Source organism: Plectropomus leopardus, chromosome 12, assembly GCF_026936395.1.
Source record: "Plectropomus leopardus strain MGB_pleo_1.0 chromosome 12, ASM2693639v1, whole genome shotgun sequence".
NCBI classification, from domain to species: domain Eukaryota; kingdom Metazoa; phylum Chordata; class Actinopteri; order Perciformes; family Serranidae; genus Plectropomus; species Plectropomus leopardus.
In genome coordinates this window covers 33599955-33616315 of record NC_142187.1, presented here as the reverse complement: position 1 = coordinate 33616315, position 16361 = coordinate 33599955, and the positions used below count along the sequence as shown (strand labels likewise).

Genomic DNA, 16361 nt, shown 5'->3' with positions numbered 1-16361 from the left:
GGCAGCTGTATTTTTAGAGCACATTTCATTACAAAGAAACCCAATGTGCTTTACATTAAAAAAGGAACATAAAAAACATCAGAGTATTCATTTAAGATTTTTAAGCCTCCGGCTTCAACTTTACAGCTCCAACTGCAACAACACCGATTCAACTCCAAAAGCCATAAAACGCGCAGTTTACTGTACTGCAATCAGAAAGCTGATGTTATCATGAATCATGTATATAACACACATTAGCACACGATCAGGGCAGTCGGCCAACAAAAACCTGCAGCAGATTGTAATAAATGATCGTTACATAAACCGTTTGATTTTTTTGTTCACAAACAATATCTTGGCAACTTCCAAATGTTTTCAGCAAACACATGTGACATTTCATGTGTTTTTAATCTCGTTATTTCATTTCATCCGCCAGGGACCAAAAGGACCGAGAGGAATCAAAGGAGCTCCGGGAGACAGAGGCCTGATGGGGGAGAGGGTGAGCGTGGGAGACAGAGAGAGGGACGGGGGGGAGACACATGTGTGCCATCCATCATATTGGCTGTCACGAGGTCTGTGTGTCACATGGATCTGTGAGTGTGTTTTTCTCTCGTAATTTCAGGGGGAAGATGGTGTTGCAGGAAATGGCACTGCAGGCTGTCATGGTTTCCAGGTGAGTGTTAATGCACGTCATGTTTGACACACTGAGCCCTGTGTAACTGTGTTTATTCTGAACATTTGTCTTTTTTTAGGGTTATCCTGGGCAACGTGGAGACCCGGGGGAGCCTGTAAGTTATCTTTCAAATCTCTTTTTTAACTTGGTTTTCTCTGAGAAATCAGATTTTGGGCTGATTTGTGTTTAAAGCCTCTGGGAACCCAAATTAAGGCAAGGCAGTTTTATTTTATAGCACATTTCATACAGCAGGGTAATTCAAAGTGTTTTACAGAGCAATAAAATATATAAAAAAAAAAGATAAAGAATAAAAATTTACAATAAAAAAATAAAAAAAAGTAAGATATAAAAGGTAAAATTAATCACTAAATAATTTTTTAAAATAAAAATCAATATTAGTAATAGCAAAAGTGCAGACAAGAGATGCAAACATAAAAACATTATTTATAATGATATAAAATCCATCTTTAAAAGAAGTTAGTGTGTGGAGTAGACATTATAAAAAAAGGAACATTTTAGCTTTGATTTTAAAGTTGTCAGAGTCGGGCTGGTCTGTTATTTCAGGTCTGCACGATAACAAAATACCGCTTCACCTTTTTTTAGATCTTACTCGTTAAAAATCACCCAAAACTTTCTTAACATGTAATTTAGGGTCTTACTTGCATGATGAAAAGCATAGAAAATCATCAGACATTATAGTCAATAAAAGTACTTTAGTTTTATAGTTTCCTGAAGCTGGGCTGATGTGGGCGCAGTTATCCCCGATCCATATCACGTAATATGGATAAAGACGTTCAAAAATTCAGAGTCAGCTGTTGATATAATTTAACTTTCAATAGTTTAGATGTAACGTTACCAGACATTGTAATGTCAGTATGTGCAGCATGCAGTGTTTGTGCTAGCGCCTCTGGGCGCTCTGTCTGAGGAGAACGAGCAGCAACGCGCTGATAAGAGTGAATTCGTTATTAACTTAACCATTCAGGGTTTTGTTTTTTGTTGTTTTTTTATTTTGGAAACAATAGGGGACACAACACATAAAACATAACATCAGCAACAACAATAACAGTCGGAGTCCATCACAACCACAGACAACAACACGTCAAAAAACATACAAAACAAAAACAAACACACACACACACAAAGAGACCATGTCCCGGGATGCTGGATGTGTCTTTTTGTGTTTGTTTGGTTTGTCATCTTATAAAATCACCAATAATCTCTCGCAGCAAACTTCCCAAAAACTCAAATTCATGAAATCAAACATGTCGGTCTGCAGAACACAAGCCATCAGAAATAAAGTTTATCGTACGCGTCCCGTCACGTTATCGGCTCTAAACATCAGAAACAATTTCATTTGTTAATTCACGGAGAAAAAAAAAACGCTCTGAGGCTTCAGACAGCAGCTCTCTCGTTTTAGTGCAGAGCGTCAGTGGATTTACGAGCGCAGCCAGAGTCAGAGGGCTGGAACAGGCAGAGCTGCACCACGCAGACTCTGCTTTGCTCCATGGCTGTCGTCATGGAGACCAGAGACAGCTGACAAAGGTGGTTTCCAAGGAGGCGTCAATAAAACGGCACCTGCCCACACAGTCTGGAGAAATGCTGTTAACCTCAAAATGAGCTGTTTAATAGTTTGGGAAGATTTATTTTCACTCATATATTAAAGTAGAGTGTCTCGTTAAGTATCTACAAAAATCTATGTGCATTCGTACTATTTCAGCACGTTTCCAGAGGCTTTGACACCGAGATATTATGGATGAATGTTATGGACTTACACAATATATACAAAGCAACTAGAACAGGTTTTTAAGTAGTTATGAAACAGTTTCATTTTTATACTGATGTCTCTGTATGAACCACATGAGCAAATGAGACCTTCAGGGAGAAGATTTGACTATTATAGTTATTTTTAGTGTCGCTCCTCCGGTTAGATTCTCTGCCAAATCAGATGACACAACTTCAACACGCAGACCAGAAGAGCCTCTGTTTACATTTTCCCAGGCAAAGTTTGGCAGCATGAAGGAGGCCGGAGATTTTTCCTTAAATAAAGTCATTTTTGACTATTTTGTGTGGTTATTGTTGATACTGGTAGCCTGGTAAAACCATCCTGATTATGTGAGATCAGTGTTTAGTTTCTCTTTCTGTATCAGTAGGCGGGTTTCCATTAACCCTCAAACGGCGCAATTTAAAATACCAACTCATAAAAAAGTGTCAAAAAAATTGTGACAAATAGGAGTTTATGACTTTATTATATTGCATGTGTTGTCTGAGAGTTTGTAAACAGACGTTTTGATACAGTTTAGCTGTTTTTAGTCACAGACTCGTGTGACTTCAGTTCGTGCAAGAAACAACAGTTTTCCAAACAAATTCAGTGTAACAGGGTGACTAACTGATAGGCAAACTGTCATTTTGCAGGTGAATTTCTCCTTTAAATAAAGTTAAATTAAATTGGTCTGCCTGTTTCTACATGAGAATCATGCTCGACTGCCAACAGTGTGAAGTCATATTTCACGCTCATGTGCCCTCTTGACCTCTCTGGCTTTTGTTACGTGACCTTCAGGGTGGTAAGGGAACTCCTGGACCCAAAGGCGATGACGGAGACATCGGAGATTCAGGCCCTGATGTAAGTCTTACTTTGCTCCTTTTTGCTGCTCGCTCTTGATCTCATTTTATTTCTTCTTAAATCCCTTCTTTGGCAGAGCGCGCTGACAGGATGTGAGTCACATGTCTCGCTCCCTGGTCTGCATTTACATATTTCTTTATTTCTCTGGTCTCTTTTAACACTTGTAATAATACATAATAACAAGTTTCTTCTTTTAATTTCTGTCTTTCATTTTGGGTTTTCTTCGTAAGCCCCTCGCATTGTTTACTCTTATTTTCCAAAGTCGATCCATTTCGCTCTCACACTCTCCTTCTGTTCAGCAGCTGGAAATGCTTTCTGTGTGTGTGTGTGTGTGTGTGTGTGTGTGTGTGTGTGTGTGTGTGTGTGTGTGTGTGTGTGTGTGTGTGTGTGTGTGTGTGTGTGTGTGTGTGTGTGTGTGTGTCTGTCTGTCTTTGGGGAGGAGGGCTCTGAGCTGATGCAGCTGTGTATATGTCGTTGTCAAGGATACGAGGAAATGAGCAGAAACGATGAAGAGGCTGCATCATTCTTTGTGTGTGTGTGTGTGTGTGTGTGTGTGTGTGTGTGTGTGTGTGTGTGTGTGTGTGCGTGCGTGCGCATGCGTAGCAACTGTACATATGTGATCACCCGTGTCCACATAGCGTGCCCGTTTTAACACGTTAACCTCTGTCGGTTTCAGTTGGTTGTGTTTACATTAAAATTATTGCATTTCTAAGGTTCATGTTTCGTGGCGTAAACATTTCTGCACGTGTTTGTACTTTGGTCCGTGCGTCGGCGCACCCTGACCTCGGTCCTTCAGTCACACGTTGTAAACTCTGGATTTACAGTGTCGGATCAGTTTACCACTCATCAAGAACTCGTGGTTTTGTAGCACGGAGCGGGATTAGACGCCTGCTCGCCCTTCAAGTATAATTCACCGTGTCGCCTCTGTGTTTGGCTTTTCCGTTTTCTGCTGGTCGTTAAGTGGTTACGGCAGCCGACAGGAAACATCTCATAACCTCAGTGAGCGATTCTCTGCCTGCGTTAAATCTGTAAACCTGGTTTTTTTGTTTTCTTCTCGGTAAGAATACTCTCGGTCACTTGTAAGATTATCTCTTAAGGGAAGAACAAAAATAAGAAAACATTGGTGAATCCCAAAAATCAGCGTGTCCTAACAAAAAAACAAATCATAGATACAAGCAAAGATAAGAGAAAATGTGTTCGTAGAGTTTCTTGCATGAGGCCTGGTGAGTTCTGCCGGGCAGAGCCAGACTAGCTGTCTCCCATCGTTCCAGTTTTAGTGCTAGGCTAAGCTAACCAGCCCTGTGGTTCCAATATTTTCATTTGACTCTTCGAAATCTTTGCAAAATTGACTAATTTCTTTCAAAAACATCAGAAAAAATCAATGGGCAACTCAAGTAGAAATGACCTAAACATAAGATAAGATAAAGATAAGTAAGAAATTAGTGAAAAGTCCGAGTAGATTACCTGAAAATTAGCAAAAAAAAGAAAAAGAAATAAAAGAAAAAACAGTAAAAGTAAAAAAACAAATCAAGGAAACAGACTCTAAAAATGCTTAAAAATGTAGTAATTTTGAAGGAAAATATATAATAATTATTTATATAGCTCTCATCACATAATTTTCAAGCTTTTTAAAAATAATGTTCCAAATCTACTAATTTCTTGCAATTTGCTCATTGCCTTTTTTAACCCATATTTTTGAGAGAAATCAATTTTCTTAGGGTTAAAAGAAAAGGCGTCCAAATGCATCACAAAAAAGTGATATTAATCCAGGTTTCAAAGGGTTAACTCTCAGCATGAAAGCAAATAAGAATCTATCCAAAAAATGTCAAAATATCACCAACCTTCTCTGCTACTGTTGGTTGGTCCGACTATGACTAACTGCTAAAAATACACAATGAAAATTTTGTCTCAGTGGAAAAAAACCGAATCCATCACATTCCAGTCTTCCACGGAGGCACACATCCAGCTCTTTTTCTCTTTTTAACAGGCCATTTTATCTGTTCTCCTCTGAACAGTGACTTGTTTGTTTCCACAAGTTTTACATTCGGCTGCTCACTGTTTTGGACGACACGTCGGAAGAAACGGTCACCAATTTCGAATTGAAATCCTGAGACGTCAGACTGGCGAAGAACGTTTGAAGCCACCGGCCTCACTGTGATTTTTGAGCGACGGGTCTTCTAATTTAAATTGTTTGAATACTTTCGACACTGTGCAGGCATGTACGTCGATGCCTGGACTTTCTCTGGCCAGAGGGCTCGACCGGGGCAGGGGGGCAGGGCAGGGGGCCCAGGGCCCAGGGGGGGCGGACGGGAGGGTGTCAGAGAGATGAAGGTGGAAACAGACCTTCTGACTCCTTCACCTTTTTACCTTGTTACCTAACACACTGTGGAACGATAATATAGACACATTCAGCGAGGTACGACAAACGGTCACATCTGGCTGTGTCGTCACTCAAGGTCGGGGTGTGTGTGTGTGTGTGTGTGTGTGTGTGTGTGTGTGTGTGTGTGTGTGTGTGTGTGTGTGTGTGTGTGTGTGTGTGTGTGTTTGAGTGGAGGATATGGCCCATGTTCTCAACATCAGAGTGTTTGAAGTTAAGAATGTGCAGTAATTTGAACCACGTGTGTGTATATCTGGACGTGTGTGTGCGTGCGTGTGTGTTCTTATTCACGGCTAACAGCAACTGTGTGTGTGTGTGTGTGTGTGTGTGTGTGTGTGTGTGTTAGAGGCCAGGTGGTTGACATTATTACCATGTCTTTCTCTCTGTCCACGTTCGGTGGGTTTTTGTGTAACAGCAGTTCAGATTCGATGCTTTGAGTTGGCTTCCAGTTGAGATCAAACATCACAAATGATTTATTGTGATTATTATTATGATGATTTGTGACCTTCTTCCTCATTTCATCTCATTTTTTCTGGCATGCTGAGCTATAAATACGTTTTCATGTGACTGCTAATAAAACATAATTGAAGGGGAGATCGACTCTGTGAAGACGAAACATTTACAGCATCAGTTTTTGGTGGAAAAATACACGCTGTTTTTAAAAAGAATAAAGCTTATAAAAGGGTTCAATATTGTACATAAGTTGGAGTATGTATCACCAGAGGTCCCGTGATTCAATATTATCACAATACTTAAGTCACGATACAATATTATTGTGATTTTAAACATTTTTCACTATGCTGAGTATTTGGATAACATAGTCAGTTAGTTACTTAGTTTTTATTTCTTTTATTTCTAGTCTGGCCCATCCCATAATAAGACACCTTCACAATACAAAGCATGTGTCATCTTACAGTTTCACAGTTATCAGCAAAAAAATAGACACATAAAGAAAATTAAGTTACAATATCCTTGCACTAAAATGTTTTTTATTTTATTTTTGATAAATTTTATAAATCTACAGTTTATCTCGACAAAAAGTTTGTTTTTGTTTTTATAACAAGCTAATATAAAAGTTTAATATGTAAATAACCAACTTAATCTTCGTGCATCATCCACATCGTTCTACAATCTGGAGTCCGCTCCGTCCGCGGCCGAGACAACATCGAGCCAAAATATTTTCGATTCTGAGATGAGATGGAGATCATCTGAAAGTGTCTCGAGATCAAGACTGATTTCGAACAACATTACAATATTGCGGTGCAAATCGTGGCGATACAATGCTGCATCCACCCCTCGTAAACAGGTTCTTTAACCAGCGGTTAGCCTCGAATCTGCACGTGTTTGAAAGCCATTTTGAAAGACGTTACATAACTCCATGATGCGTGGCATCCGCTTTTAATTTGCAATTTTGCGTCAGTTTGTAATTCTCTGCAGCTGTCTGCAGCCTTTGTTATGCCAAGATGCCCACATGTCTTTAAAGTGCGTAACGGTGTCTGTGGGAACATGGAGTCATTTTCCCTAAATTGATTTACAGTGTTTAAGCTCTTTTTTCTCCACACTTTTAGAGTCTGGGTCCTAATCTCACAGCGATCAGCGGAGGGTCAGAGAGCGGCAGCTGCCGGGGCTTTGGCCGCTCTGGCTGCTCGCTTTCTCCCTGCAGCTGCTGTGGCTGATAGAGAGACATACAGGACCAGACCTGGCCTCAATTAAGATCTGAACTGGATTCAGAGGCTTTTCGCAGACTGACTCTTCCTTTGTTTTGAAGTATCGATTCCATTTGTAAAATATATGAGACATGTCCTGTGAGAAATACCGAAGCTTTTTAGAAATGCCAGACAGGCACATGTGATTAGGCTCATCATCATTTAGCTTTTTGAGAACGTCTACTGCTTTTTAAAATTTAACTTACAGGCGGGTTTCCCACCGTCATGAAATTCCTGGAAAAGTTATAAAACAAGAACAACTGTTGTTTTAGCTTTTGTTTAGAAAATGTTTGTAATAATCCCAAAACATGTCTTGTATTACAAATATAAGTTTTTTATAGTTTTTCAGACTTCGTTTTGATCATGTGTGTTGAGGTCGTAAAGTGGGAACGACATGGAAGCTACAAAGACGATGGGCTGCATTTTAATGCTAAGAGCGTTTAAACAAGAGGCTGATAGTTGTTTGCAGTTTATTTAGATTTTTATATATAATCTTTTTTATATTTAAGGTCACTCTATCTGGACAGCAGTTAACATTACCATATCACTGTTTGCTTGTGATCAAAACTTGATATTTAATACGTGAATTACTAACTAAAAATTCGGTACCATGACCAAAAATTGACTTTTGCTCGCCATGTTTATGTATTTATGACGTCAAGTCAGCAACTCATGTTATAAAATAACGTTGTTACCAATGATATTATAAAGAAACAGAAAAATGCTCCAAATCCCTGAATCTTCTGTGCCGAAACGTGTAAGCGTAGTTTTATTGTGATGTGAAATATGAGTATTTTGTCCTCCTTTACTTGGAAATTTGGGATGTGCTACTGCTTCACATTTTTTTGGAATATGCTCATTTGATTTCACACTCCGCTCACTGGGAATGCAATCGTTGAAGCGTGAGCGAATTTTTTCAGTAACAAGGAAATTATTAAACATTTCCATTAAAAAGAAACATTTTTTGTGCACCTGTGTTGAAATAGACGTGCAAATTGTTCTTTTGTGCAAAGTTAAAGTTTGCATGACTTTTGGAGCAGCTGGTTTCCTCCGAACTGTTAGACATCCTCATCACATAATGGAAACATAATGGAAAAAACGGAAAAGCAGAAATTGTACTTTTTAGGACAGCTTGCATTCAAATGTGTGCATATTATAGGGAGACATCACTGTAGTGATGGTGACTCGTTCACTCCCAAAGATACATTTACAAAAAAAAAAAAGAAAGAAACTAGATACATTTATGAACCTCTATCTTAATCTCCTTTAATTTTCTCTTTTCACAGAACGACCAACCAGGACCTGATGGACCTCCAGGGGCCAAAGGTCACAGAGGACCCGAGGGCAACCCGGTAAGAATACCACGGAGCCGCGGCATGAGCTGTGTGTGTGTGTGTGTGTGTGTGTGTTTGTGTGTTTGTGTGTGTGTGTGTGTGTGTGAGGGTGTGTGTTGTCGGTTTGTGTGCATGTGTATGCAAGTTAAGACACTGACCCCTCTTTCTTAAGCCATTGACATTCTCTCACTTTCAGACATAGTTTTAGGGTCATGGAGCGCTCCAGGGATGACGTTTTGTCTGCAGGCCGATGCAGAAGTTAGCGACTCTGCCTCCCCAGAAAAAAAACATTAAGATTTTCAGTTTTGATTTTGGAAAAGTGCAGAAAATAAGCTCTGTGGCAAATAAACATTTATGATACTTACACGTTTTGCAACCACGGCAAAAACATCAACACTTGGCTCAAGACGAGATGGGTCCTTCAAAATAAAAGCACCGTGAGTTCTGCTTAGATTAATTACAACACTTTATTTAACTTTACTGTAACAGTACTTTATTAAACTTTATTATAAGAGTAGTTTCTGTAACCTTATTGTAAGGCTACTCTATGTGCACCTGTAGCTCATTTAATCATTTCATATTTTTGTAGTTTATTGTAGTTTAGAGGAGATTTCAAAATAATCCAATCCAACCAATCAAGGCAATGATTGAATCGTAGGGAGAGGAGGGCGAGTCGTTCCTTCGCTATCCTGGGATTTGCAAATTCCTGAAGGAGATTTTTCCACAGCACATTCAGTTCAATTCAGTTCAATTCAGTTCAATTCAGTTCAGTTTAATTCAAAACACTTTATTCCTCCCTGAAGGGCAAGTAGTGAGGCACGTCGAGTACTAAAATCAAAATAACTTAAAACTATGAGTAAAATAAGATAAAAGGAAGTAACTGTACCCATTAAATTAGACTAGTAACCTGAGAAGACATGAGTGCAATAAATGCAGTAAGCTGCAATAAATAAATAGCTGTAAACACTACAGATAAAAACTAGTGCAAGTTATGCAATGACAAGTATGATATAAAGTATGATGCATGCTGTGCATCATAACATAAACATCACTAACCGATTATGAAATGTTTTAAAGTTTAGATTTTAAAGTTCATATAAAGTGATTATTAAAATGTGTTCTGCGTTTGTCACATCAGAGAAAGATTCGTTACTAATACCTGACCAAATTTGAATGAAAAAATGCTCAGTATTCTCTGATCTGAAACGCTGGGGGGCATGTCCGCTGGAGGAGCGGAGGCCACGCCCAATCACGGGGCTATGCTAATGATGCTTCTCATTTTTATACTGCTACATTATCAGGGGTGGGGTTATGCTGAGTGTAGCTCCAGTGAGTCATCGAGCTATGGTCTTAGGCCCGCCAAAAAAATTTAAAACAGGAACATGATGAGCCAACCGTCTAACTCCACATCAGTACCATACAGTAAAAGGCCTCTGTAACATGTTTTCAACAATCAGTTTCCAACATTTATATTGTGTTTTGAAACAAATCTCTGAATTCACTTTACACGGACTCTAATTAATTTAATTGATAAGTTCTCACAGCTGGTCTTTGGGGATTTGTTGACACTAAATATTGAAATACAGATTATCACCAGACTTTTAGTAAAGTGGGCTTACAAGAGCAAATTAAACCTCAGTGTTGTGTGTTTCTTTATCTTTAAGCAGAGGTCTCTGCAGATCTCACAGACGTCCAGTAACCGAGCTGTGGTTCGCTGTTCTCACCACTCAACATCAAACCACATTCAAAAACATAAAAAAATGGCATCCCTCAGTTTGCATCGCAGTTCGTTGGAAAGATAATGTAATTCCCCCTCACCAACTGGCGAGGGAACGCTTGTGGTATTGGATCGTTTGAAAAGATGAAGAAAGTTTGGATCTAAATATAACGCTGAGCATGAAGACATGTTCTCAGAGTCCTCAAACTCTCACACTTTCCCTACATTCAGTCTCTCCTCCTCCTCCCTCCTGCCCTCACCTCTGGCTTGTGTCTCCGCTTCATTTTTCTGTACAAACAGTTTGCGTCATGTGTTCTCGGGACAGTTTCTCACAACTACAATTAACGTCCGTCTCTCTTTCGTTCTCTTGTGTGTGTGTGTGTGTGTGTGTGTTTGCCTGTGTGCACACATGCAAGCTACGCTGGCGTCTTTGTCACAGAGAAGAATGCCGTTAAACTGAGTTTAATGTCTGTTAAAACAAAACAGATGTTTTTTTTCTGCAGCCAGGCGAAAAAAACTAAATGCTGTGGCAACAAACTTTTTTGGAAGATCCACATGTTGTTGCAGAGAGATAGCAGCGCACACAAATGTGTGGGTGTGGATGTGGTTTTTCAGTGACTGAGGGATTCTGGTTTGCAGTAATGGTTTTTCCAAAGAATCACCTTTTTTTCTTTTTTTAAAAAATTCCGGTTGAAATAGAAAATCTTCCAGGATTTGCTCTGTCATCTTGAAGTCAGACCAGATAAACTTTAGTCTGGCCAGATTTTTTTTTTTTTTTGAACAGATAAACATCTATCAAGAAGATGAATCATTCAGTCCCACTATCTTCTTTTCTCACTCCTTCTTTCTTCCTTTTCAGGGACCTCCTGGGCCTCCTGGACCACCAGGAACTGATGTGAGTATCTAAAAAAAACTGCAATCAGTCCATTAAATCTGAACCCTCGCCCTCATTTTCGCCACAGGACCGTTCGGCTAAGCATGACAGACTTAATTCCTCCTCGGGGCTGCACTGGCTTTGACTCTGAAACCGATACTGTATGTTCAGTCCAAAGCCACACATTCAATTTCCTCAACAAAAAAAAAACCCTCAGCCTCCCACCGACCAGTCCTGGGAGTAAAATATCACCATTGTCATGTTTTATTTTTCTGCCGGAGCAGCATGAAACCGTCTCGTCTACATGCAGTTACATAATGTGATTTTAACAGTGCGTTGCTGTGCTGTAACGTGCGCTCCACCTCTCTCTCTTCAGGAATGTGAAATTCTGGATATCATCATGAAGCTCTGCTGTAAGTTAAACGCTCAACATATGTGCACGCTGAAAGACACACGCACAGAAATGAACATGCATGTACTCCATGTTAATCGCCGATAAGCAAAAAGAAGCCTGAAGAATGTGAAGGTTACACAGGTTATGTTTTGTTTTTCCTGAACAATTAAAGAGGGATCTGATTGCTGGGAAGATAGTTAGAAAACTGGGCTGTTTATGCAGCAAAAAGTCACTAGTGCTTGTGAATTTGGTGCAGGATTAGTCAAAAAAAAGGCTGTGGCATTCAGTTTTGCTCAAGAGGTAGAAAACAACTAGAAGAAAGCAGTGCGATGCACCAGACCAGTAAATGCTGCCGCTGGTCATGGAGTGGGCCTATAGGGCAAGAGTCAGGGGCCCCGAGGGCTTCACCTGCAAAATGTCTGTGTGCAAATTTACACTTACCAACCAGGATGAGACTCAAAATGACCACAAAAACATACAAAGGAACTACAAAGAGACACAAAACAACTACAAAGTGACACAACATGACCAAAAAAAGACAAAAAATCACTCCAAAGGGACACAAATTGAATACAAAGAAACACAAATCTACCTCGAAAGAGACACAAAACAACAAGAAAGACTCACAAGAAAACAACAAGACACATAATGACTACAAAGAGACGCAACACGACTAAAACAGACACAAATACACCTCTTGGAGACACAAATTGACTTTAAAGAGGCACAAAACGACAACGGTGAATTACAAAGAGACACAAAATGACCAAAAAAGACATACAAAGGAACTGCAAAGACACACAAAATGACAACAAAGAGACAAAATTACCAGAAAGACAAAAGAGACAAATATACCTCAAAGAGACACAAAACCGCTACAAAGACACAAAACAAGTGTATACTTCAGAGACACAAAGTGACCCTGAGACAAAAAAACAAAGACGAAGACACCCAAAGGAACTACAAAAATAACCAAGAGAGACACACAGAAACACAGAAAAAAGAGATACAAAAGGATTACAAAGAGACAAAAAATGACCAAAAAAAGTCACAGAAATATACAAAGAGATATAAAATGACTACAGAGAGATGCAACGACACTACAGACACAAAATGACCCCAAAAAGACACAAAACAACAACAAAAATATGTGGTGGGCCCTTTTGCATGTCTGCGCCCAGGGAAATATTACCTCCTAATCCGCTGCTGCTGCGAGTTGCCTGTACGAAAACAAGCCGAGAAATAAAGTTTTACGTAGTTCATTTACACATTCTGCTCCCACTGTTAAGATAATACGCTGACTGAAAATCTGCAAAGTATCCTTTTAATTAATATTCTTTCTCTTCTTTGCATCCTCTCTGAATTTGGTCGCAGCTTGTTGTGGTAAGTTTGTGCTCAAACACATTCCTCGTCATCGTGATGTTACAAAGTTCGATGGTTTTGACTCTTTGTGGTTTGTGAATGTTTGTCTCCAGAGTGTAAGTGCGCGCCTATGGACCTGGCGTTCATCGTGGACAGCTCCGAGAGTATCGGAGACTCAAACTTTGCTCTCGCTAAAGACTTTATCATCACAGTCATAGACAGACTGACCAAAGACCAGCAGCTCAAGGTAACGTCTGAATTCACTCTGACTCCACTGTGTTTCATATTCATCCATGTCTGCACAGCCTCTGTGAGACGGCCAGTATTTGACCTTTGTGGATTGTGTTGTTAATTCAAAATTACCCCCCAAAACTCTTAGGAAATGTTAGGGAAAAGCTGCACTGAGAACAAAACCTCAAAATAGAGAGTGTGAATGAAAAAATATTGTCTTGGGTTTTGCAGCTTGCTTTTATGTCTCTCCAATGACTCTCCTCTCCCAGTGTGGATATAATTAGTCAGGATGGGTGGGACGCAGAAATGTTGACAGAGGAAAACACATGCTTGCAGACATAACACACACAAACCAAAACACACACTCACCATGAAATGCTTCTCTTCCAGTTTGCAGGTAATGAGTCCGGGCTCAGCGTGGTCCAGTACAGTGGATCCAAAGCCCAAGAAGTTGTTCGCCTGGGCACCCACGCTGCCACCCTCAATGAATTCAAGCAGTGAGTTGATCTGATTTTATTTTATTCAAGGAAGGACAGCCAGTTCTCACTCCCAAATCACCAAATACTGCACTTTAGTCAGGAATCTGAGCATCAAATATCCCCAAACAGAGGCACCTTTAGCTGCGTATTTGTGTATTTACTTGATACTTTATACTCAACATGTGACATTTGTATAATATTTTGTTCACAAACTCTGGTTCTGTAGATAAAGTTTTCAGATTTGGGATTTTATTTAACTTTCAGATACATTTTCAGCAAACATGAATATAACTAGAGAAACATATAACATCAAACACAACTTTAATACTACAGTTTGTCACAAAAAAAATACAATGCAGACTCATTTAACTCCACTGGAAAATGAAATGCATATCAATCCTGGCATTTGTGGCAAAGCGGCAGTATTTGCATATGTTGGAGTGTTTTGTTTATGTCATTTATTTTCCTAAAAAGTCTTCGATTTGATTTGTGTGTGTTTACAGAAAAGTGAGAGAGTTGCACTGGCTGGCCGAGGCCACGTACACAGGCGAGGCCCTTGAATTCGCTCTGTCCAACACGATCAAACTGATGACGCATGAGAACAAAGTCGTGCTCGTTCTCACAGACGGACGTTCAGATATCATCAGGGACAAAGTTCCCCTCAACGTTCTCTGCGGTAAAGACCTCCGGGTGAGTAAAAAACTCCTGAATGTGGCAAAGGCAATCATTCCTGCCACATATAAAACTGAAATATTTTTATTTATTTATTTTTATTATTTCATTTTTGGGGGGGGGGTATTTTTTAAAATTGTTATTTATTTATTTATTTATTTATTATATGTAGTAGTAATATTGGTATATTTTTTCTTCTCAGTAATGTAACCCGTCTTTTTCTAAATTTGTACATAATTATGTAGGTGCTTTTTCAAAATGTACTGTCTGCTGTTTTAATGTTTCAACTTATTCAGTTGTATTTATATTTATTTTAATTATTATAGTCTTTTTTGTCATTCTTGGGATTAAGTGATTAAGTTTATGTAAAAGTTGTAATATTGCTGTTTCTCGTGTTTGAAGGAAACTATAAAAACCAAAACTGAAAAACAAGTATTTTTTAATCTGAAAGTCTCTTCTCCTGCGGCGCAGGTGGGCGGTTTGGGAGTGAAGGACTACTCCGGCCGCGAGCCCAACCAGGAGCAGCTGGGAGAGCTGGTTTGTAAGAGCGATCCCAAACCAGGTTTTTCCATCGTGCTGGACAACTATGCCGTGCTGCTCGAGGACACTTTCCTGCAGAACCTCACATCCAGAATCTGCCTAGGTACACACACACACACACACACACACACACACACACACACACACACACACACACACACACACACACACTGTTTCAATCAAGTAAATATTCTGTACCAACTAGTGTTAATTTTGGTTTCAAAAACTACGACGAAAAATATTCATCAATGACTATTTTTCCTTTCAGAGATGAGACATTAATGAGCTAAAAAAATGATCTTTAAAAGTAAAAACTGTGACAAAATGTATATTTGGTTTTTACCGATGAGACAAGATGGAGCTAAAATGTTCGTATGAGTAGCACGAGATCGGTCAGTTGGTAAACACCAGGAAATAGTCGGTGCCTGGATGTTTCGCTAGCCTGCAAAAACACTCACACCGGAGCAAAGTGAGCGATTAACCCGAGCTGTGAGCCCAGTTTAAAGCTCCAGACTAACATGTTGCAGATTTAGAAAGAATTCAGGCTGAAATTAAGTTATTATTGTGTTTCTTAAAGTCCAGTGTGTAGACTACATTATATAATAAGTATGTTTTTTTATTTTACAATCACCTGAATTGACTTAAATTTCTAAGCATTTTTTTTAAAATCCCAAACAGCTGCTGAAATGAACACTGCTTCCAACCCCAAATAAACTGATTTATTAACCCTTTGTTCTTCTCTCACTCAGAAAAGAGATGCCCAGACTACAAATGTCCCAGTAAGTCTGTTTTTCTTTTTCAGTAATGATAGTTTACATTTGGTTCATTGTGTCAAATGTTTATTATCTTACTGCTGTTTACCATAATTCATATCTATAGTCACATTTTATCTGTTTTTTCACATTCAGTCTTTAATAATAATGTAAAATGTACGAGTGAATTAAAAAAATAATTAGTTGTGTGTCTTTGTTGCTCTCATTACTCATTAACCCTTTGAAACCTGAGCAAATTGGCTACATTTCTTTCAAAAATGTGGGAAGTGGGCATCTTAAGAAGAAATGACCCAAAATTTAGCAAGAAATTCGTTTTTTTAAAAAAGCACAAAATCTGTAAATCTGTAAAAATGGGTTAAAAAGGAAAGTTTTAATAATAATATCTTAGCTTTATATAGTGCCTTTTATGATAGCCAATGACACAGTAGAAAAAAACATGTAACAGAAAAAAACAAACAAGATTGACTTGGAAAAGTACTTAAAACAACAATCATCATGTAACATAATTTTTAATATAAAATATGGATGATTTAAAAAAGTAGTTTTACGGACACCTTTTCCAAGTTTTCTTAAAAAATATATATTTCTAAATGTATGTATGTATGTATCATTTCTTACAAAGTTTATCAT

The 16361-nt window shown here is 38.9% G+C and overlaps 1 protein-coding gene across 1 annotated transcript in view; it reads left to right on the top strand.

Annotated features, from left to right (window-relative positions):
- col6a1 (collagen, type VI, alpha 1) overlaps positions 1–16361 on the top strand; it is a 37515-nt gene that overhangs the window by 17941 nt on the left and 3213 nt on the right. Inside the window, exons 22-34 of the mRNA XM_088085892.1 lie at positions 416–478; positions 602–652; positions 732–767; positions 3210–3272; positions 8642–8707; positions 11266–11301; positions 11657–11693; positions 13049–13057; positions 13150–13283; positions 13658–13764; positions 14250–14436; positions 14890–15061; positions 15708–15737. Coding sequence (XP_087942018.1) covers positions 416–478; positions 602–652; positions 732–767; positions 3210–3272; positions 8642–8707; positions 11266–11301; positions 11657–11693; positions 13049–13057; positions 13150–13283; positions 13658–13764; positions 14250–14436; positions 14890–15061; positions 15708–15737 — 991 coding nt within the window. The remainder of the gene's footprint in view (positions 1–415; positions 479–601; positions 653–731; positions 768–3209; positions 3273–8641; positions 8708–11265; positions 11302–11656; positions 11694–13048; positions 13058–13149; positions 13284–13657; positions 13765–14249; positions 14437–14889; positions 15062–15707; positions 15738–16361) is intronic.